This window comes from Neophocaena asiaeorientalis, unplaced genomic scaffold (genome assembly GCF_003031525.2).
Source record: "Neophocaena asiaeorientalis asiaeorientalis breed wild unplaced genomic scaffold, Neophocaena_asiaeorientalis_V1.1 scaffold369, whole genome shotgun sequence".
Classification (NCBI taxonomy): Eukaryota; Metazoa; Chordata; class Mammalia; order Artiodactyla; family Phocoenidae; genus Neophocaena; species Neophocaena asiaeorientalis.
This window is the reverse complement of record NW_020175321.1, coordinates 709283-732699: the sequence shown is the minus strand read 5'-3', so window position 1 is coordinate 732699 and position 23417 is coordinate 709283. Positions and strand designations below refer to the sequence as shown.

At 45.4% G+C, this 23417-nt stretch overlaps 2 protein-coding genes and 1 non-coding gene across 5 annotated transcripts in view; all 3 read left to right on the top strand.

Annotated features, from left to right (window-relative positions):
- The window catches only part of ABCB10 (ATP binding cassette subfamily B member 10), a 32257-nt gene extending 12710 nt beyond the window's left edge, over window positions 1–19547 (top strand). Inside the window, exons 5-14 of one of the 2 annotated variants that reach the window (XM_024765596.1) lie at window positions 746–892; window positions 1885–2020; window positions 8226–8321; window positions 9507–9716; window positions 11595–11674; window positions 12828–13008; window positions 15513–15556; window positions 17300–17334; window positions 17803–18048; window positions 19242–19547. In XM_024765596.1, the coding sequence (XP_024621364.1) occupies window positions 746–892; window positions 1885–2020; window positions 8226–8321; window positions 9507–9716; window positions 11595–11674; window positions 12828–13008; window positions 15513–15556; window positions 17300–17334; window positions 17803–18034 (1161 nt within the window). In that variant the 3' untranslated portion in view covers window positions 18035–18048; window positions 19242–19547. Of the gene's footprint in view, window positions 1–745; window positions 893–1884; window positions 2021–8225; window positions 8322–9506; window positions 9717–11594; window positions 11675–12827; window positions 13009–15512; window positions 15557–17299; window positions 17335–17802 lie in introns of both variants that reach the window. The other variant, XM_024765595.1, reaches the window with a different exon arrangement.
- Window positions 10522–10594, top strand: TRNAG-CCC (transfer RNA glycine (anticodon CCC)). Its single transcript has one exon. It is a non-coding gene; the product is annotated as a tRNA-Gly (tRNA).
- Window positions 19548–22367: 2820 nt separating the features above from the next.
- Window positions 22368–23417, top strand: part of NUP133 (nucleoporin 133) — a 54894-nt gene continuing 53844 nt past the window's right edge. For both annotated transcript variants that reach the window (XM_024765607.1, XM_024765606.1), the window contains exon 1: window positions 22368–22662. In XM_024765607.1, coding sequence (XP_024621375.1) covers window positions 22481–22662 — 182 coding nt within the window. In that variant the 5' untranslated portion in view covers window positions 22368–22480. The remainder of the gene's footprint in view (window positions 22663–23417) is intronic.

Genomic DNA, 23417 nt, shown 5'->3' with positions numbered 1-23417 from the left:
CCTCCCTGGTGTGGTCTCCACTTGAATGAACTCAGAGCCAGGGTATCGGTGGGCAGACCCTAAGGGATGTGCTGAAGCTTTTCAAAAAAGTACTTCCTTTTCCTTACATTAGCCCTCCGGATCTTAGCAACACAAAGTACTCTGCCTTCTAGACTAGATTAGTACCCACACCTCAGCGTTGGGCCCACTTGACTGTACATTGTGTGAACTTCTTACTGTCACTATTTCTTATAGGACGAAAAAGCTAATTATATTCTGAAAATAGTTTCTGGATGATACTGTCCTTCATTAATTAATAAAGGTAGCTTTGTAATGCTATCCAGTATTGTCTTTTTTAAAAATTAAAAATAACTTATATTTTCATGTCACAAAACCATGCATATTTTGAAACTAAAATTTTGAGAATATAAAGAGAAAAAATAACATGCATAATTCTAGCTCTCAGAATGAATGTTATTAACATTTTGGAGTCTATCCTTTTCATCTGTCTTTTTCACTGCGTAAAATATATTTCTTTATCTATCTACCTACCTTCCCATTTATCTCTTTATCTACCTATATGTATGTGTCTATGTATAGATATATATTTGTTTCCAAAAACAGGATTGTTTATCATATACTCTGCTTTGTAATCTATTTTTGACTTAGTTGCATATCATGAGCAGCTTTCTATTGATAGTATCTTAAAAATGAGAACCACATTTTAATTTTGCCTCCCTCGAAATATATGTATTATTTCTCCCAGCTAGCTGAGGAACGTATTGGAAATATAAGAACTGTTCGAGCTTTTGGGAAAGAAATGACTGAGATAGAGAAATACACCAGCAAAGTGGACCATGTGATGCAGTTAGCAAGGAAAGAGGCACTTGCTCGGGCTGGTTTCTTTGGAGCAGTAAGTAGATCACTTTGGAAAGAGTGGAAAGGGTAGACGTTGTGATTGGGAGGGGTTTTTATTCTGTGAATCTTGCCATACATAGAAAATGCTTCTCCCTCAAGAGTAAGAATTACCATCCTTAAAATATTTTTGTGAAGGAGGAGGAAAACAAGTAAATGTAATTAAAGGAAAGGTGGTGAGACCCAGACAGGGTGGGATTGGGCACTGATTCTCAGAGTGTGGTTCAGACCAGGCATGTCAGCTTCACCTGGGAACTGGTTAGGCACGCAGATTCTCAGCTCCACTCAGGATGTCCTGAATTGGAAACTCTTGGGATGGGGCTGGCAATCCGTGATTTAGCCCCAGGTCATTCTGATGCAGGCAGTTTGAGACCCACTGACGATTAACCAAAATAATCTCGGTGTATTTCAAGAAGGAAGTATAAGAAAATTGATCACATTGATCACACTGAACTCGGGTAGGACACCGAACTAGAAAATCACCATGATGGCAAATGCATAATATGTTCAAACATATTAGAACGTTAGAGGTGATTCAGTAACAGCCGTGACTTAACGGATAGGAAGCCCCAAGGAGGCAGCGCTTACAGAGACCACACACTTAACGCAGGTCAGGGCAGGTGAGCAAGATGCAGGGCTCTAGCTTCTCAGTGCAGCCTGCCCAGCCCATCACGGTACAGTGTACTGATTTCCTCCAGTTAGGGAAGGCCTCCTTACTATCATTTTTCTCCTTTGCAAATTGATTAGACTGAGTAAAATAGGAATCTGACGGGTGACTTAGTGTTTAGGTTTCTGTGTTAATGAGATTATTTCCTTCAATATTGTGATATTTCAAAAGTATTTTTAAATTCAGATTAAAACTTATTTAGTATTTTGGAAAAATCTTGCTTGATGGTGAAATGCATAAAGGGAATTATAGGCCATGTAAATGCTTTTTGCATTTGGCGACTTTGGTTCCCACCTGACTTCTGTGTTTTCTTCCCTTAACAGACCGGGCTCTCTGGGAACCTGATCGTGCTTTCCGTCCTGTACAAAGGAGGACTGCTGATGGGCAGTGCCCACATGACAGTGGGTGAACTCTCTTCCTTCCTAATGTATGCTTTCTGGGTTGGATTAAGCATTGGAGGTATATAATTTAAATAGGCTTGGGGATTTACAAATCAAAAATAGGGTTATAGTTTCTGAAATGAAAACTTAACTTTCCCATTACTCCACCTCTCATCAATTAACTAACTGCAAAAACCTCTCCTAGAATGTTACTTCAACTTGACTTTGAAAGAAAGAGCAAAGATACAAGTGGGATCCTCCCTGGGGTCTGGAATTTCCAGGGTTTTGCAGGCCCCCCGTAGCTGGTGGAGCTCCGGGTCTCACTGGAGCTCTTTCCAGCTGCATGTAGGGCAGCCTGTTCCCTTTCACCGTAGGATGGATGCTGGGGAGGAAGGGTGGTGTGAACAGGCATGTACAGGAACCCCCGTCCTCTGGTGGTGATGCTTCCATGATGGGCAAGTCACTGGTGGGGAGTGAAGCTCCTTCTGTACAAAGTCAGCCATGTTCAAAACTAGTGAACAATCACAAATACAAGCGATAAAGTACATGAAGCACAGTTGCTTGCTTTTGTCAAGAGTCTCTCCGATGAGCTTTCATCGTCCACTTCTGAGTGAAGGGAAGCAAGATCCATGGAGTCTGCGAGGTTTTCTTTTCCGTAGCTTTCCTGAGGCCCCAGCCAACTGGGAGCAGATGATTTCCTGCTTTTTGTTTTCCTTCTTCTCTTTGAAAAGAGATGGAAAGGTTAGATAAACACTGAAGTCTGGTCCAAGGAGCTCAGGTATCCCATAGGGGTCACCTCAACCCAACACTCTTGTTTTCAGGGTTTCAGGGTTTTCTACTCGTTAAAGGTATAGGCTTTTCCTTAGACATCTGCAGGCAAGTGAGGATGTTTTCTGGACCGAGATTTCCAGAGACCCCTTTAAAAATAGCATTTTAGTTCCTCTGGCTGGTCTTGAAGACAAACCTGATCAAGACACTTCCGGGTGCTGAGTGACTTGGGATGCGAGAGGGCCAGTTCAGGAGGACAGAGCAATGACAGTGTTTCTCTTTTCTCTCCATCTCTTGGGTTGGGCCTGTCGGGCTGTACACTCGCACACCCGTGTGGGTGGGTTCCTTTCAGCCTTTTGTCCCACCTCAGAGCGGACTGGTCTGCCGCCACCTTCCCTCTCTGTGGCCTTCCTGTGCACGGTCCACGCTTGACCACTGTCAGCTTTCCTCCTGCCCCCCCCCAATCTTGCGTTTTCTGCCACATTTGTCTTTATCTTTCTTAGTCCTTCTGCTGACACCTCCTTTTTTCCATAGTACTTGACCTGATAGACACTACCTCTGTTTTGGGGTGTTCTGCTGCCCTATCTTTTGTCCCAGGTTCATAGCTGTGTCTTGCACAGAAATTGGTTGGAAACACAGTTCCCGTCCCCTGGGAGTCAGTTACCTCCCCTGGTCACAGACGTGCTGCTGAGGCTTTGTCTGTGCTTGAGATTTCGGGGGGCTCGGCCTCCTGAGCCACAGGCCACCCCACGGCTCTGGTTGATGGTTCCTGCCGTGTGGAGGTGGAGAGAGGAGTGAAGTGTGGGCGGGACTGTAGGGACCTGTTACAGGTTGAGTTGGGTTTTAAATGTTTTTGTGACGCTCACTGTTTAGCGTGATTCCGTAATGAATCTGCAATCAAGAAATCCTGTTTTATTTATTAAATAAATCAGAATTTTTATATGTTGGTTCCTGCTTAGAATAGATTTTACTGAAAAGAAAAAAAACCCACAGTAAATTCTACATTTATTTTCTGTTGTGAGAGGGTCAGAGGTGCTATTTGAAGGAAAACATGCTTGTTTCTTTTATACCAGAGAAGGCTCTTACATCTTCCTATCAAACCCAATATCTTTTTTCTTACATTTTTATTGAGGTGAAATTCACGTAACACAGACTTACCCATTTTTGAATGTACAGCTCAGTGGCATTTAGTACACGCACAGTGTTGTGCAACCCCTACCTCTGTTTAGTTCCAAAGTATTTTCCTCACCTCGAAGAAAAGCCCATACTCATCAAGCAGTCTACACCCCCCTCCCCAGCCCCTAGCAACCAGTTTGCTTCCTATCTGTATGTATTTACTTATTCCGGATATTTCACGTGAATGGAATTACATGGTTTGTGGCCTTGTGTGTTTGGCTTCTTTCCCTTCGCATGTTTTCAAAGTTCACCCACATTGTAGCATGTACTTCATTCCTTTTTGTGGTTGAATAATATTCGATTGTATGGATAGACCACATTTTGTTTATCCAGGGCCATTTTGTCTTTGTTTCTGTTTTCCAGAGTCTAAACTCTTTACTATGTTGTGAACTACTTCCAACTCTTTCCCTTGACTTTTCCTTCCTTCCTTCCTTCTTTCCAATTAATAGACTTCTTAAAAGAGCAGTTTTAGGGGCTTCCCTGGTGGCACAGTGGTTAAGAGTCCGCCTGCCAATGCAGGGGACACTGGTTCGAGCCCTGGTCCGGGAAGATCCCACATGCCACAGAGCAGCTAAGCCCGTATGCCACAACCCCTGAGCCTGTGCTCTAGAGCCTGTGAGCCACAACTACTGAGCCCACGTGCCACAACTACTGAGCCTGAGCTCTAGAGCCCATGCTCTGCAACAAGAGAAGCCACTGCAATGAGAAGCCTGCGCACCACAACCAAGAGTAGCCCCCGCTCGCTGCAACTAGAGAAAGCCTGCGTGCAGCAACGAAGACCCAACGCAGCCAAAAAAAGAGGAGGAGTTTTAGGTTCACAACAAAGTTGAGCAGAAAGTACAGAGAGTCCCATAGACCCCCCGCCCCCCATGCACAGACTCCCCTATTTATCAGCATCCCCCACCAGATGGTGCATTTGTTATAATCGATGAACATACACCGACACGTTATCACCGAAGTCCAGAGTCTACCTTAGGGGGTCACTCGTAGTGTTGTACGTTCTGTGGGTCTGGACAAATGTATAAGGGCATGGATCCACCACTGTAGTATCATACAGAGTAGTGTCACTACCCTAAAAATCCTCTGTGCTCTGCCTATTCATCCTTCCTTCCCGCCAGGCCCTGGCAACCACTGATTTTTTTACTGTCTCCACAGTTTTGCCTTTTCCAGATGTCGTGTTGTTGAAATCATGCAGTGTGGAGCCTTTGCACCTTAGCTTCCTTCACTTAGTAGTAGGCATTGAAGGTCCCTCCATGTCTTCTCATGGCTCAGTAGCTCTTTTCTTTTTAATGTTGTCTGGATGGACCAGAGTTTATCCATTGAAAGGACATCTTTGTTGCTTCCAAGTTTTGGCAATTACGAATAAAGCTGCTGTAGACACTTGTGTGCAGGTTTTTGTGTGGATACAAGTTTTCTTCTCCTTTGGGTAAACACGAAGGAGCACGATTGCTAGATTGCATGCGCTAACAGTGTGTTTAGTGTTCTGAGAAATCGCCAGACATTCTTCCAAAGTGGCTGCGCCACTGTGCGCTCCCACCAGCCCAGAATGGAGTTCCTGTTGCTCCACGTCCTCACCAGCGTTTGGTGGTGTTAGGATTTCGGATTTTTGCTGTTCTGATAGATTCGTTGTTGTCATAATTTGCTTTTTTCCCTGGTGACGTGATGCAGAGTATCCTTTTATATATTCATCTGCCATGGGTGTATCTTCTTTGGTGAGATGTCTGTTTGTCCATTTTTTAATTGGCTGCTTGTTATTGTTGAGTTTTAAGAATTCTTTGTATACAATAGGCTCCCCTTACCCTCGGTTTCACTTTCTGTAGTTTCAGTTACTTGTCAACTGCAGTCTGAAAATATTAAATGGAAAATTCCAGAAATAAGTCATAAATGTTAAATTGCACACCATTCTGAGTAGCATGATGAAATCTCACGTTGTCCTGCCTCCTGCCTGGGACACGGGCCATCCCCTTGTCCAGCGCATCCCACCCGTTAGTCTTTTGGTAGCCGTCTCAGTGATCAGATGCACTGTGTAGTACTGCAGTGCTTGTATTGACGTGACTCTAGTTTCACTTAGTAATGGCCCCAAACTGCATGAGTGGTGATGCTGGCAATTCAGATATGCCAAAGAGAAGCCATGAAGTGCTTCCTTTAAGTGAAAGGGTGAAAGTTCTTGATTTCTTAAAGAAAGAGAAAAAATCATATGCTGAGGTTACTGAGATCTATGGTAAGAATGAGTCTTCTGGTCATGAAATTGTGAAGAAGGGAAAAGAAATTCATGCTGGTGTTGCTGTCCCACCTCAAACTGCAAAAGTTACACCACACTGCTTAGTTAAGTTGGAAAAGACATTTAATTTGTACAAGATACTTTGAGAGAGACCATGTTCACATGACTTGTTACAGTATATTGTTATAATTCTATTTTATTATTAATGTTACTCTCTTACTTTATAAATTAAACTTTAAGTATGTGTATGTAGGAAAAAAATACAGTTGACCCTTGAACAACACGGGTTTGAACTGTGCGGGTCCACTTATACAGATTTTTTTTCAATAAATACGTACTGTAGTACTACACAATCCACGAATGCAGTTACAGAGGGCCTGCTACAAAGTTATACATGGATTTTCACATGCGAGGGGGTTGGCGCCCCTAACCCCTGTGTTGCTCAAGGGTCAGCTGTAGTATATATGGGGCACCACGGTTTCAGGCATCCACGGGGGTTTTGGAACGTATCCCCCGCGGATAAGGGGGAACTACTGTATTTTGGATACCAGTCCTTTGTCAGATGTGTCTTTTGCAAATAATTTCTCCCAGACTGTGGCCCATCTTCTCATTCTCTTGACAGTGTCCTTCACAGAGCAGAAGTTTTTAATTTTAATGAACTCTAACTTCCTTATTTTTTTCTTTCGTGGATTGTGCTTTTGATATGATACTTAAAAAGTCATTGCTGAACACAAGGTCATATATGTTTTTCTCTTATGTTATCTTCTCAGAGTTTTATAGTTTGGCGTTTTACGTTTAGACCACTTTGAGTTAATTTTTGTGAAAGGTGTAAGGTCTGTGTCCTGAATCTTTTTTTGCACATGGATGTCTGGTTGTTCCAGCACCATTTGTTGAAAAGTCTACCCTTTCTTCATTGAATTGCATTTGCTCATTTGTCAAAGATCAACTGACTATATGTATGTGGCTCTGTTTCTGACCAATGCATTCTTAATTTAACCTGAAGGTTTTAATCCACCGTATCTTGTATAAATAACCGTATACTTTAGACAGAATATTTGAATTGCATTTTTTCAGCATCATTACTGAGGGAAAGTGTTACAAGTATATGTTCTGGCAGTTGACATGGAGTGTACTTGGAGTTTAAATCATTAATTAAATCATAGTTTAAAAGTGGCTTTAAGAAGAGGTTGGAGGCTTCCCTGGTGGCGCAGTGGTTGAGAGTCCGCCTGCCGATGCAGGGGACACGGGTTCGTACCCTGGTCCGGGAGGATCCCACATGCCGCGGAGCGGCTGGGCCCCTGAGCCATGGCTGCTGAGCCTGCATGTCCGGAGCCTGTGCTCTGCAATGGGAGAGGACACAACAGTGAGAGGCCCGCGTACCGCAAAAAAAAAAAAGAAGAGGTTGGAGTATTTAACATTGCCAAATTTCTTTTCAGTTTTTAGCCTGGTAAAAGTTGTATTTGTTGAGTGTCTGAAAGGAGGGTTTGATTATGTGGATATGTCTTTTAAATGAATATTGGGGTACCTTAAGTTCCTTATAAGTATGGGATAAGCATTATATTTTATTTATATTGCTATGTTTTTGAGTAGGTAGACTTTTATGTAACATTGTGATTTGTTTTTTGTTTTTTTTTTTGCGGTTCGCGGACCTCTCACTGCTGTGGCCTCTCCCGTTGCAGAGCACAGGCTCTGGACACGCAGGCTCAGCGGCCACCGCTCACAGGCGCAGCCGCTCCGCGGCATGTGGGATCTTCCCGGACCGGGGCACGAACCCGTGTCCCCTGCATCGGCAGGTGGACTCTCAACCACTGTGCCACCAGGGAAGCCCTAACATTGTGATTTTAATTCAGTGGTTGATTAGTATGACTATATGTATTTATAAATTCCCTGATCTGACCAAACATTAAATTCTTATTAGAAATAATGAAATTGGAGGAGGAGAAACTGAAGGAACACAAGGGTATGAGACTGAGGGAACTCTGATGGATTCCCAGGTAGCTGCTTCAGATCAGATTCTGTATTAACAGCAGGTTGTGGTCACTGTTCCCAGAGGTGCGGGAGTAGCAGAGGGCCGTTTCCTGGTACCAGTGATAGACGTGTGCCTTTGCTTCTCGCCCAGGTCTGAGCTCCTTCTACTCAGAGCTGATGAAGGGCCTGGGTGCCGGGGGCCGCCTCTGGGAGCTCCTCGAGAGAGAGCCGGAGCTTCCTTTCAATGGTGGGTCTGAAATGGGTTTGCTCCTCCTGGCTGGGATTAAACAAATGTGGTTTCGGACCGTGACACCAGCTGCCTGCCCCACTTGGGATGGACGAGCTGGAGCGGGACGCTGTCCCTTGCATGTGGCAGGGACAGGGCCGTCAGCGGGGTGGGCGGTGAGGAAGCACAGCTGCTGGGCGCTGTCCTGGGGCCCCAGGGCGTCCCTGGAGGCGTGGGGACTGACCACAAAGTGGGCAGCCACTGTTTACCTCCCTGCAGGCGATTTGCTATCACAGACAGCAGGGTAGAAGTGAGTGCAGCTCAGGGGTGCAGATAGGGAGGGCCTGGCCAGTGCCCAGACTCGTCTCCCTTGGTGCTTTTGACGTTTGTGTGGGCAGGGGGAGGGAGGCAGGAAGAGGGATCACACATATAAAAGCCTCTGAGTTGCCTGGCTTCGGGGGTGGGGTGGAGGGTGCTGGTGCTAATTGGCTGGAGCTGTCTCCTTCATCAGCTGCTTCCCGGGAAGTCTGGGCCAGCCAGCCAAGGGGTCGGGGGACGGGGCTGGGAGCGGCAGCCACTGCCAGCTGCTCGCTGATCCCTAGGTACTGGCAGTTGGCCCCAGGTCAGCAGTGGACTCCCAGTATTCTCCACTATGACAGGCTGGGAGAGACTGAGCCCCTTCTCCCAAGACAGGAGCAAGGTTACACAGGACAGAGCAGACCTCTGACCCCCCTCTAGCTCCGGGGCTGTTGTGCAGCGCCCGCCTGTTCATCATCATCCTCTGAAAACACTGATTTAGAGAAGGTGAGGTAAACCCTAGACAAGGGAGCCGCAGAGGCGGCATACAGGGAGAAGGCCACTGGGCTCGCCCGGATGGCTCCCGGGCTGGGAGCTCCATCCGCGGCTCGGTTGGCACGGGCAGGCTGGCCCCTCTTCACCTCTGCGTCCCGTCAGTAAGACTGGGATGGGGACTTCTACCTCTCAGGGCTGCGAGGCTCCAGCAAGGTGGCGGGCGTATGGTTGTACTGCCGATGCAGAGCGGGTTCAGGGAAGCGCTGGTCGGAGGCCTCCTGACTTGCCCGGGAAGAGCCCAGACTCCAGGACTCTCCGTGCTGGGCCGCGTCTGCAGTCAGACAGGCGGGCACTGGGCTCCGCTGTGAGCCTGAGCTTTGCCCTGAGTGATTGGAGCTCCATCTTCCCTTGCAGAGGGGGCCATTTTAAACGAGAAGAGCTTCCAGGGCGCTTTGGAGTTCAAGAACGTGCATTTCGCCTATCCAGCTCGCCCAGAGGTGCCCATATTCCAGGATTTCAGCCTTTCTATCCCAGCAGGATCCATCACAGCGCTGGTTGGCCCAAGTGGTTCTGGCAAATCAACAGTGATTTCTCTCCTGCTGAGGTTGTACGACGCCAGCGCTGGTGAGTGGCTGAGCACATTGTAGGACGGGAGGCCTCTCCTGAGCCCCCAGAGAGGGTCAGGTTACGCAGGGGCCGTGCAGTGCGCGAGTTCTGAACACAGAGGGTTTGTTCCCAGCAAGGAAGTCCCAAACAGAGGATTCACTTTCGGGCTATGGCAGCTCACACAGAGGGCCCATCAGGCACGTTGTATATCTTGTGTTCGCCACTCAGGTCCAGAGTGACTTCCTGAACCCCACCTCCTCATCTCCCGTGTGGTGCTTCCTCCACCGGGAGAGGGGCTCCGAGAAGGTGCCTCGGGGCTGCTGAGCACCACCGGCCACGGCAGCACCATGAGTACATGCCACTCTGTGCCGGCCCTGAGCTTGTGCAGGAGCCCGGGCTCTCCCTGAAGCCTTGCGGTCCTCCTGCCTGGGGCTGGTGTGCAGACACGGCACGTGGCCGTCACTGATTCACTTCTGGGCCGCTGCTCCATTGAAGCTTGCTTGCGGTAGTAGAGATTTTCTTACGGATTTTTCTCATTCATGTTTTTTTAAAAAATTTTTAACTGGATTATAGCAGCTTTCAGAGCAAAGAACACATTATTTTACTTCTTTATATCTTTTTAAAATATACGGTTGACCTACACCATATTAGTTTCAGGTGTAGAGCGTAATGATTCCGTATGTGTATATACTGTGAAATGATCACCACAGCGTGTCGAGTTAACATCCATCACCACACACAGTTACAGGGTTGATATCCTTCTTTGTGTCAGAGCTCGGAGAAGATAGTCTGTTTTTGGATTAAGAAAACAATGATGGGGACTTCCCTGGTGGTCCAGTGGCTAAGACTCTGCGCTCCCAATGCAGAGGGCCCAGGTTCGATCCCTGGTCAGGGAACTAGATCGCACATGCATGCCGCAACTGAGAGTCCGCATGCCGCAACTAAGACCCAACGCAGCCAAAGTAAAATTAAATAAATATTAAAAAAAAAAAAAAGAATGGTATTTCTCAGCAAGAAAACAATTGTCCGTATAAAATAAAACCGTGAATTTGAAGAGTATGTCTTATGGTCTTTTTGGCTACAACAGTGTGAGAGCTAGTTATGTGCCAGGTAATTATCTGACTCACAGATCCTGACCCACAGAACCACCAGGTGCATTAAAATGGGTATTACTACACTGTTTGCCTCTGGAATCACTGCCTTGGTTTACCTTCTACTTGCTGTAAAATTCTGAGTTTAGAAAAATCCTGGTGAGTGGGATACAAATCAAGTCAAAATAATAAGTCTCTAGTTTCTTCATCACGGTGAATAAATCAAGGAGAAAAGCAACTACACTTACATTCCTGCCTTGTGTAGCCTATAGAACACTTACACTTTTTAAGTCAAGACCTCAGGTTTTTGTAGGTTTATGAAAGTTTACAGCTGGCTTGTATAATGCCACACACCTAACTGAGAAGGAATGGGATTTCTTGTGTTGGTCACTGTCATTGTCATCGGGAAGCATGATTGCGTTCCCTCAAGGTGTAGAGGTAATTCTGTCAGCTGAGGTCACAGCGTTACATCTGACTGTTGAAACACCCTGCCACCGTGTCAGAGCGTTAGCTGCAGACAGCAGACTCTCCAGCTGTGCTTACTCGGGAAGGCGAGCCGGATGGATGAGCTAGGTGGGCTTAGTCATCTAACCACTGCAGGGAGATAGTAGGCATGGACAATCCAGAAAAGTCCCTTTTAGCTCTGAAATTCCCTAAAATACGTTGGTTTTAGATTCTGTTTGGAGATTTTGAGTATCTGATCTTTAAAAAACTGAGTCTAGAATTTTCACACCAGAGCCTTTCTGTGTTTACATGAGTCATTGGCCCCATGACACTCAGTGACTCTTTCCTTCTTCTCTGCAAGGAACGATCAGTCTTGATGGCCGTGACATCCGTCAGCTAAATCCAGTCTGGCTGAGATCCAGGATTGGGACAGTGAGTCAGGTAGGAGGAGAGGGCTCCATTTTTATTACATTTTCTTTTAAAATTGCTTTTGTCATTTGCTTTTTTCTTGGTCTTGAACCTTTCAAAAGAAAAGGAATGGAAGTTTTCTAGATGTATGAAACCAGTCTCCAGGGCAGGTTGTTTAGGTTTGTAAATAGTGCTGTTTCCTGAAGACCTTAAACATTTTAACCACTCAAAGCGTTGACTTTATCAGAAGCTGGGAACTGGCATTACTTTGTAATGCAGATAGTCTAGAAGATTGGGGAGAAAAAAAAGATACAACTGTTTAGCTGCTTCTGGCTCTTCCTCAATTCTCATTTTCATTGCTAGCCCGTCTACTGTTTTGCATAATGGGTTTCAGAGACAAGCAAGCAAAGGCTGTAGCCAGAGCCAGGGTCTCCTTGCAAAGAGGCTGCAGATTTCAAGAACCTTGATGGAATGCGGTGTCTTTGATGAGGCTGTTTTCACAGGACCACTGGGTGCAGGGGAGTTTTGACACAGCTATTGGTATTTTTATCACCAAGCTTCGTGCACAGCAGGCAAACCCAAGCACCCCGACTGCTGAGCCTCTTCCTCTAATGAGCCTTCCCTCAGCACCACTCCATTGGTGGGGGGCAGCGACGGGGGGCTTGGCTCGGTGGTGCAAGGGTAACGGCAGTGCCACAGCCTTATTAGGGAGGGAGAAAGAAGCTGGGAGTTCATTTGCTTTTTAGCATTATTCCACAGAATAGCTCTGTCCAAATGCCACGTTCCCTTCTGCTCTGTGTGTATATCAAAAAGTGATATAAATGGATTCTCCCATTGCCCTTGGAAGGCAGGCAGCTGGAGAATGCAGACGGGCTCAGGGTCCTGCTCGGGGAGGGGAACTTGCATTTACAGAGCGCCTGCTGTATGCCGGACGCTTGCAGGTGGCTACTGTGGGACCCTGTGTCCTGCAGTGGGGGACCTACAGGTGATAAATGCAGTCCTGCTTGTGCTAATGCATGAATTTTTTAATCGCCCATGGGGTATATTTATGGAGAATGAACCAGAAAAACAGTATATATTCTCTGGGAACCGTTTAGTGTCTTAGCTGTAAGTATTGTACTAAGCTCCACTGTATTTACTAGACTGTTGCAATTTGCAGTAAATACGTTTTATTTCCAATGTGCAGGAACCAATTTTGTTTTCTTGCTCAATTGCGGAAAACATTGCCTATGGTGCAGACGACCCTTCCTCGGTGACGGCCGAGCAGGTAGAGAAAGTGGCTGGTGTAGCCAATGCAGCTGCTTTCATCCGACATTTCCCTCAAGGGTTCAACACTGTGGTTGGAGAAAAGGGCGTTCTCCTCTCAGGTACCTTTTTGTTTCCCCTTTGCAGCAAACACTCTCTAAACACTTCCTGTCGCAGTGTTATTTTCTAATTAGGCTCTTGTCCTTAGAGTTTATGAAATTAACCTTTTTCGTTTTCTCACATCTCTTTTGTATGTGGACAACTCCCCAGTTCCTTTCACTTTCTACCCCAGAGATGTTTCCAGATTCCCACTGGTGTCCCACTGGGTAGTACTCAGCCACAGCAGCTTTCTCTCGTCCCAGAAAAGATACGTTTTGTAACTCGAGATCCTTGAAAATTGTACAAAATAAGACAGATACCGCGGATGGCAGGATGATTTGTCCAGGGAGGCAGAGACTGCATCAGGGCAGACGTGCAGCTGAAGGGGCTCCTTATCCCTCACTTCGTAGGTTACGTGTAGACCCAGGACTTACAAACTTTTCTGTAAAGGACCAGAGGGTAGATGATTTAGGTTTGTGAGTCACACGTGGTCTCTGTCACAGTCTTCTTATTATTTTTTAACGACTCCTTTAAAACATAAAAAGCATTCTCAGCGTGAGGCTGTGCACAGACAGGCCCTGGTCCAGACCTGGCCCAGGTGGAGTCCGCTCTGCCCCGTCCTGGACGAATGGGGGCTCGCAGGGCTGTGGCACCATCTGGCCCGTGGTATCGGCTCACCCCGCAGGTCAGATCGCCTTTGGGGGCGGTGTTTCCAGGAGGGAAAGAGAAAACAGTTCTATTGCTTTCAAGTACAGAAGTGGGACCAATGGATAGAGGAGTAAATCTTTGGTGAAACACCGATTTTTTTTTTTTTTATTACAAATACTCAACTGTACTTCCTTTCACGACGAGCTCTGTCACGGGATGTGTGCGAGCAGGGGGTAGAGGCCTCCACGTCAGAGTGAAGCTGCCGGGTTGGGTGGGGGCAGGAGTCCTTCCAGTGCTAAACCGTTTGCTTGAACCTAGACTGCAGACAGTTTAACACAAAAACGTTTTAAGTTTGTTGTGTATGATTTGTTTCAATGATAGGCAGTAGATGAAAAAATGTTTTTTGATAGATTGGGGAAGTTCCGGGGTTTTGATAGATTGGAGAAGTTCCGGGAGTAGAACCACTACTGTGTCGCTGGAACAGACGTGTCCTTGGGCAGGACTCCAGTGTAAGCTGCTGGTGGTGAAATTACCGAGATGGAGGGGTGGGGTGGGGAGCTACCTGTGCTCTGTCCCATGAGCACAGCACCTGCTCGCTTGGAACAGGTGCTGCATGTCCTTCCCTTTGACCAGGATGCTCAAGCTCCATCTCCAGTGAAATAACCAAAGGTCACAGTCTACCCTGGAGGAAGGCCCCCCCCCGTGTGCGCATTGGCACTGGGGTTTTCAGAGCTGACCAGAGCCCTTGCTGGCCGCTCTGCTGACCCACACCAAGCACTCAGACCCCCACCAACCAGAGAACTGGGAAAGGAAGGGTTTTTCCTCCTTCCCTCCTCGTGAGGGTGGGGTTGCCTGGTTGAGGGCAGCTTTTAGCAGCACCACCCATTTCAGTTTAAATGATTAACTTGTCTCAGATGAAATAATGAGTAGGTTCAGCCAGTAACATCAACCAAAAAGGAATGTTTTCGTCACCAAAAGTGGAATTGAGTTTCCTAACATGAACTAAGTTGGGAGGAGTGAGTTGAGTCCTGCGCTGAGACTTCACCAGTTATAACTTAGGAGAGTGTCCCTGGGGGGAAGGAGAGGGTGGGGTGCAACAGGGGCGAGGAGGGGAAGTATCATCTGTCCGTCCCTCCCCCTTCCCCCACACCACCCCCTGGCGTTTAGTCGAATTTGAGTTTTACAAAGGGGGCTGGCTAGCATGGTATAGTCTGTCTGTTGCTCCCATTTTCATACACGCACAAAGTACCGCGTGTGTCGGTTGTTCCCTGGGGCAGGAAAAAGAAAACAGCGTGAGAGTGGAAGTATGGAGTAGTGTTCTGGGCGGACAGTGGAGTTACCAGTCCCAGCTCCTTGTCGCTCCTGTCCATCTCACGTACTGCTCTGAAACCTCTAACTTCCTCGAGTTTCCTGTTCGTTTCCTGCTCCAAGAGGTGCCCTCTGGCGGGGCACGGCACGTGTGTGGTTAAAAGCACACAACACTGTTCAGACCTCGGCTCTGCCACTGACCAGCTGTGAGGCCTCTCACAGGGTATTTGTGCCTCAGCTCTTCACCTGTAAAAAGAGAATCATTATAGGATCTACTTCAAAGGCTTGTTTTTGAGATGAAATGAAATAATACATGTAATGCATTTAGGAAATGCCTGGGACGTAGGAATTCCTCAATGTTAGCCATGATAATAATTATTGTTATTATTAATCTTGAGATAGATGAGGAAACATTATAATATTTAAAACGTAGGTTTCTGTTCTCGCATCTGTCTCAACTATGACTGGGAGAAACTACCTTCAAATTGCCACATGGCTCATCAGAAAAGCCTATTACCAAGAATTTTTGTTAAGGCGTTCAATTTTAAAATGTATATATTGTCATTGTCAGGTGGGCAGAAACAGCGAATTGCAATTGCCCGTGCTCTGCTTAAGGTAAGCCGGAAGCCTCTCGGCGGGGGTTGGCATTGTTCTTAATCAGGGACCTTGTAATTTGTAATGTGCAACTTTTCTTCTTCTTCCTTTTTCTTGGGAAGGGGCGGGTGGGTATATGGTTGACAGTTGTGGTGAAAGATGAGTTGGGAATTCCACTGAGTACCTGTGGTCCAAATTTAGCAAGTGTTTCCTGAGTATTAGGAGCCAGAGGGAGAACAGTTTAACACACGGATCTTCCATCAAGAAGCATACAGAATATTTAAAACAAGAATGTCCCTGTGTGTGTAACTGAGTCACTTTGCTGTGCAGCATGGTCCATCAACTACACTGCAGTACAAAAAAATAATAAAATTAAGCACACAGTCTAACTGGTAGAGTAGTGATTTTATCAAAATACCAAAATAATACAAGTATGCTTACTTGTATAATCTGTAATCACCTGCTAAACTGAATAGTACAGACTTGAAATACTTATACAAGGCTCCTAAGAGGAGAGGGAAAAGCTGAAAGTCATAGACACTGTATTTTTTTAGGAAATGATGGCCTTCTCCTTTGTTATATAACTATTCTCCTCAGATTTATAGGTGATTTTTTTTAAAAAAACAGCTTTATTGAAGCATGATTTACATATCATAAAATCGACCAGTTTTAAATGTACTTTTCAGTGACGTTCAGTAAATTTACAGAGTTGCGCACCCATCACACAATCCAATCTTAGAACATTTCTATCACCCTGATACCCTTTTGCAGCCTTTCTGCCTTCCCAGCCCCAGCCTGCCACTAATCTACTTTCTGTTTGTCTAGATTTGCCTTTCTGGACATTTCAGATAAATGGAATCAGACAAGATACAGTCTTCTGCTTCCAGCCTCTTTCAGTAGTATAGTTTTTGAGGCTCCTCCATGTTGTAGCCTATATCAGTACTTTATTCCTTTCCATTCCTTTGTATGGACAGACCACAATTTGTTTATCACCCAAGTGTTAATGAACTTCTGGATTGCTTGTGGTTTAGGGCTGTTGTGAAAAGCACTGCTCCGAATGAACCGTGTGCGAGCTTTTGTGTGGGCGTGTTTTCATTTCTTACGGATGGATTCCTAGACAAAGCTAGAATTCATGTGTTTCTCAGTTCTGTGTGTACTACTCCTAGCTAAACTACAAGCAGGACCTTGAGAGTCTAGACTCCATCTGACTCACTTTAGAGCCCCACTTCATACCGTTGGTTGATTGACCAGCAGGTTAAAGCTGCACTATGAAGAATATCCGATTCATTGATCACTGTGGTCATGGTTTTTGTGTGAGATCATGTGATCTCAGACACTTACGAGCTTGTTTTTCTTCTTTTGTAGCAGCTTTACTGTGATAGAATTCACACACTCTACAGTTCACCCATGGAAAGCGTACAGTTCAGTGTACTCAGAGTTGTGCATCCATCACCATTATCAATTTTAGAACATTTTCATCACCCCAAAATAGCATCCACACACCACCCTGCCTATTTCCCCATTGACCCCAGTCCCAGGTAACGACTCTGCCCCTGCAGAGCTGCCTGTTGTGGACATTTCCTCTAAGTGGAATCGCACACGAGGTGGACTTCCGTGCCTGGTTCCTCTCGCTCAGCAGAGTGTTTTCAAGGGTCGTCCATGTTGTGTCACGTATCAGCACTTTATTGCGTTTTATTACTGAGAGTTTGTGTTTTTATAATAAAATTATGTTTTCTTTTCCTTTTAATGTTTTTCCTTCTTCAGAATCCCAGAATTCTTCTCCTAGATGAAGCAACCAGGTGAGGCTATCTTAATGTGTAATTGGATTAAACCAAATTCTTCCTCTATCACTATCACAAACTTTTATTCTGTACTTCAAGTGATACGGCTGAGAATGCCTTACACTGTAAAGTCACGGGGTCTGAATTAATCGTGACAGTTGGGAGGCAATGAGCAGGCCGAGTCATGAGTTGAGGGTTCTAGTTTCAATTCAGACATTTGTGATGAATCCCTGATCACCAATCAGCAACTGTGCAAAATGCTTTTAACTTACATGGCAGTAGTTCTATGGAGATCAAGGGTCCAAAGCTTCTTTTTTTTATAGTAACTTTGTAATATAAAATATAGTTGACCCAAGAAGTTGCAATTTTGATCATAGTGAAAATTGGCTGCTAATGAGGGGCCAGTGTACGTGTACCAGGAAATACACGCGTGAACAGTGTGCGTGGCCCTGACGTCTTTGCTTTCCTGTGGGCTCCCCTATTCAGTGCACTGGATGCTGAAAACGAGTACCTCGTTCAGCAAGCTCTGGATCGACTGATGGAAGGAAGGACGGTGTTCATCATCGCCCATCGTCTGTCCACCATTAAGAATGCCAATATGGTAGCTGTCCTTGACCGGGGGAAGATCACCGAGTGTGGGAAACACGAAGAACTGCTTTCGAAACCAGACGGGATATACAGGAAATTAATGAATAAACAGAGTTTTATTTCAGCATAAAGAAGCAATTATTGGTAAATTTAATATGAGACACTTTAAATCAAAGCAGCACTGCAGGAAAAACATTTTTTAAAAACCCAGGCTGTATGAAATCTGTAAATCATACTTCAAGTTATTTGAAATCTGCCAATTTTTTCCAAAGATTGTAAAATATTGTTTTGAGATCGACCTGTTCTCAAGACCTTTTTATTCAGAGTTTTAATAATTGTAACTTTCTAAATGTCTAGTTCACTGAAGTTATTTTCAGGTTTTGTACTTTTATCTTGGACTATTTTGATTAATATAGCCTGGCACCTCACTTTCTTTTATCTGCTGTTATAAATTGAAGCTATTGTCAAATGACAACTTTTAAAAGGGAATTATAAATAAAGAGCCTAATTATTTTAGGCCATTTTACCAATCACTGTGTAATCTCTTGGTAGTACTCTACCTACTTTGGGTATCATTGTACCAGGTAGCATAATAGAAGGTGAAAATCTAACCCTTTATTTTATCCTGATAATCTCATAAAGCAAACCTGACATATATATATATATGTGTGTGTATCTATATATATGTGTGTATCTATATGTATATATATGTGTGTATATATATGTGTGTGTGTGTGTATATATATATATATATATATATATATATATACACACACACACACAAATAGTTAACATCACATGGCAAGGAGGGATCATGTATGTTCCCCATCTCCTCTCTTCAGAGGTGTGAAAGTTCAGGGACATGTGTTCCTCTGGGCTGAGACTGTGTTTGGATGTGTGCATTTTCAACATTTTTGGCACATGAGAACCTGATGAGTTGTGAAAAGGGAAGAGGCCCCATCCTTTGAATATGAGAACTTCTGATTTCATTATTTACATATTTGTTTCTGTGAATTTGGGAAGCCAGGTATTATCAAGAAGGATGTAAAAATGAATTTTACACTTATGTTGTCTGAGGCATGTATCTTGAAAATTATCTTTTAAGAGTTTATAATTCCTAGCCAAATTTTACAGCTTTTTATCAGTTACTTAGTTTTGAAATTTCATTCAATGAGGCTAAATTCCAAAATTATTAATATAACTGTAATGTTCAACCTTAAAACATTTGAAGGAAGCTTATATGTTCTTGCTATTCTGCAGAAGATCAAGAAAGCTTAAGAGCTTTTCACTCTTCTGAAAAGAGGACATAACTAACCATCTTTTATTTGTGGTTATAGTTTTATTCACCTAAATTTCTGAAAATTCCTCAAGCAATGCTGACGCCATTGGATTTGTCATATTTCATATCGGCACCATTAATTTGCTGTTGCCTCAAGAAAAAGTACTTTTCTACGTGGATAATGCCAGAACCTAAGAAGTAGCAATGTTGATGTGATTAAAATGGAAGTTTCCTCGTGTCCTAAGTATTGATCCGTTTCCTGATTATACTGGAAGAAACCACTATTTCACAAGCATGGAGTATTGCATTTATTCTACCTAAGGGAATTTATTAGTGAATAAAATGAATTCAGTGAATGAATGAACTCAGTGTTCTTTGACTTAGTAAACAGTACATCTGTGACAGTAATTTTAAGCTTTACTTGTTTTCTTCCTGGTTTACTACTATGGTATAGTTCTCAGAAAGATACAATCACAAGGTTGGATCTGAGGGAAATCTCTTTGTGCCATGGAAATATTTACAAAATTGAATTTGATCATTACATTTTATTTTCTTACACAATGTGTTAACTGTGTCTTGGGTAGCGTTTGATGTCATGGATTAAAATTCAAGCACATTACATTAATTGTGCACTTTATTATTATCTCACTGTAATATACAATGAAGTAATTATACAGCTCACCACAATGCAGAATCAGTGGGAGCCCTGAGCTTGTTTTCACTTGCCACTCACTGATAGGGTTTTGATACGAGTCTGCAAGCAGTTGATTTATTATGCAGTCAAACCTCTCTGCTAAGGATAATCTGTATGTGCAGCCGCTCCCCAGCGCTAGCATCACCGCCTCAGCTCCACCTCAGATCACCAGGCATTAGATTCTCATAAGGAGCGCGCAACCTAGATCCCTCGCATGCGCAGTAGGGTTCGCGCTCCTGTGGGAATCTAATGCCGCCGCTGATCTGACAGGAGGCGGAGCTCAGGTGGTAATGCGAGCGATGGGGAGCGGCTGTAAATACCGATGAAGCTTCGCTCGCTCACCCACCCTTCACCACCTGCTGTGCGGCCTGGTTCCTAACAGGCCACGGACTGCTAGCGGTCCGTGGCCTGGGGTTAGGGACCCCTGATCTAGAAGATAAGCAAAAAGAAGTTTAAATCACATGGAAGTCTCCACGTGAAGATAAAATGTCACATCAGTGAGCTTAGTGTTCTGTTGTCTGCTCTCCCAGGCTCCTCTCTGTGTAAGGTCTCTGACCTTGGACCTGACTGGTTCCCAGGAAATAATCACAAATTAAACCATTATAGGCCGTACCCTGTATATGTACTTTTATAAAGTAGGGCTCCACTTAGGGAAATCCATTGTATTCCATAAAAGTGCCAAAGCTGTTAGAAAATAAATGAAAAGAAATGTAAATGTTGTAAAACATTAAGTATATTAATGAAAGAAGTATATGGAAACTGCATTGTAAATGTTCGTTTGAGGGTGTTTGTTTTTCTACGTTTTTACATCTGAGGCATCATGGAGCTTAGCTGGTAATCTCCATTCAACTCATTCAATAAACATTTATGGAGCATCTTCTATTTGTTAGGTCCTGTGCTAGGTGCTGGCTGCACCTCCTTCATGAGGCTGGCACAGGGGTCCACAAGCTGTGACCTGCTACCTGTTTTGTATGGCCTGCAAAGCTAAGGATGGTTTTTACAGTTTTAAATGGTTTAAAAAAATTCATAATATGTGAAAGGTATATGAAATCCAAATTTCAGTGTCCATAAGTAGAATTTTATTGGAACACAGCCATACTCAGGGCAACAGACAGCAAGCTGGAGATTCGTCCTCTCTGGCCCTTGACAGAAAAAGTTTGCAGCCTCCAGCACTGGGGAAAACAACACACATTCTCACTGCTTGAAGGATGTTTAAACTATGCTGAAATTTAGAGTTATCTCAAGAAGTTCCATTGCCACTAGATGGGGGCCTTGGAAATGACTGGGCCTGGATAATTCATGATGAGTTCTTCATCGCACCCCTGCCTTTCCATTTGAAGAGGATCATAATTACTGTGTTGCTGAGAATGGAATTCTGATAGTTCTACCACATCTGCAGGAAATAATCCTGGCTGCTTCCCTGTTGTTGACCGCAGGGATGAGTCCCACATCAATCAGTGTGGTCTTAACAGAATGGGCTGAGTTTTAGGAAGGTTGGACAGAGGGAGGCACACCTAGGCTGAGAATCTTACACACATGCTGCACTTGTGGGGTATTTTTCTTTTAATGAAACAAAAATGGGCTTATATTGGACATACTAATTTTTAACCAAACTTTTTTTTTTTTTTTTAACCGGTATGCGGGCCTCTCACTGTTGTGGCTTCTCCCGTTGCAGAGCACAGGCTCCGGACGCACAAGCTCAGCGGCCATGGCTCACGGGCCCAGCCGCTCCGCGGCATGTGGGATCCTCCCGGACCGGGGCACGAACCCATGTCCCCTGCATCGGCAGGCGGACTCAACCACTGCGCCACCAGGGAAGCCCAGAGCTCTTCCTTTTGCCTTGGCCAACTGCCCAGTTTTACCAAATGGGGCAGAGGTGGTAGTAAGATAGGGGTCCTAATGAAAGCGTGAAACCAGCTTTTAACGATTGAATTGTGAGGGGTCTGCAGGACTTCCAGGTGAAAGCGTCCACTAGGAGGCTGTCAGAAGCCTGTGGTTTTTGAGCAGTATCTGGTTAGCGATACGGACTTGTGGCGTCACCAACGTGAATGGGAAATGACAAACCTAAAGAATAACATCTAAAACACTGAGTGTGAAACCAGTGTCAGGTTTAACACTTTCCCTCCCTTCTCAGCTTGGACCAGGGAAGAACTCATTTCCCAAGAGGCTCAGGAAGGACCAGCGTGCAGAGGCTTTGCGTTCCAGTTGCTGGAGGGCCACCTCCACCCGCCGGACTGGAGAAGGGCACCTGCTTTTGCTGCTTCACTTCCCTGGAAACTCCGGATTCTCGCCGCTCCAGGACGGGGCCACGAGCACACAGTCGCTCGCCTCCTCTAGGGGCCGCCGCCTTGACCACGCCCCGTGGCTCGACGCTACCCGGTACGTCACCACCCCACCCCCTCCTTTCCGGTTTTTCCTGACTTCCGGACCACGCCCCACGCCTCGGCAAGGCGCTTTGACGTCATCACAGCACGCCCGTGTGGCCTGGCGCTGCGGTTTGACGTCTTCATCGCGCTCTGTCCTTCCCCTCAGGTGTTCAACCTTCGCGCGCTGGCCGAGCCTCAGCTCCACGGTTGAACGTGCGCTCTCTGTAGCCTTGCGTCATGTTCCCGGCCGTCTCCTCTCCGCGGACACCGGGGCCCGGGACCCGAAGGGGCCTGCTGGGCGGAGTCGGGCCGGGCTCCACGCCCCGGGCGACCGGCAGGAAGGGTCTGGCCCTGGGGTCTTCGGTCAGCTCTCCGGTGCACTTCTCGCCGGCCGGCCGTCGTAGCTCGCTGAGCTCGCGGTGAGTGATCGTCCCGGGTTGGGTTTGGCGAGTCACAGGCTCACGGGCCTCCAGAAGCCACCGGAACCGGGGAGGCGCGGGACGCCAGAGTATTGGGAGAAGAGACCTCTGTCACCCTTGCATCCTTGTGTGTTGTTATTTCAGTCTCGCTTTAATTCATCAATTGAGTCTTCGCATCATGCACTTTGCACGGAATTACCTTTGTGTAGAGGTGAAGAACACATTGGATTAGAATCAGTGGTTACCCGCCTCACTCTTAGTACCCCTGTGATCTGGTGTAGGTCACTCATGATCTCTTCGTCTGCGAAATGGCGATAATGATACCTGACCAGAGCCTGCGAGGAGTCAGTATGAAATGCCACGATGCAGATATAAAGTGGAGAGTGAGGACCTCAAACCCTGGAAAATCATTATATGTGCTTAACATACTAACTGCCCTTAATATCCGCTGGTGGATAATTAAAGGGATTTTAGCTACAGAAGTTAGCTTTGTAGCCAAATTAATAGGGAAAAGGCTTTCCATAAGCAATGAGATAAGACTAGTAGTTTTGTTACCAAATAAAAGCGTGGCACACCAGTTCACGTCACTCGTGAAACCGTGGTCTGCATCTCCCCTTTCATAATTAAACTAGAATTTTAGAAGAAGCTAACGTGTCTTGAGTGGTTTCTTTTGAATTCGTCTATCAAAAATGAATTTTCCCCTGCAAAAAGACGGTGATACTGGATCTTGAACTTATAGTTAAAATTTATCTATA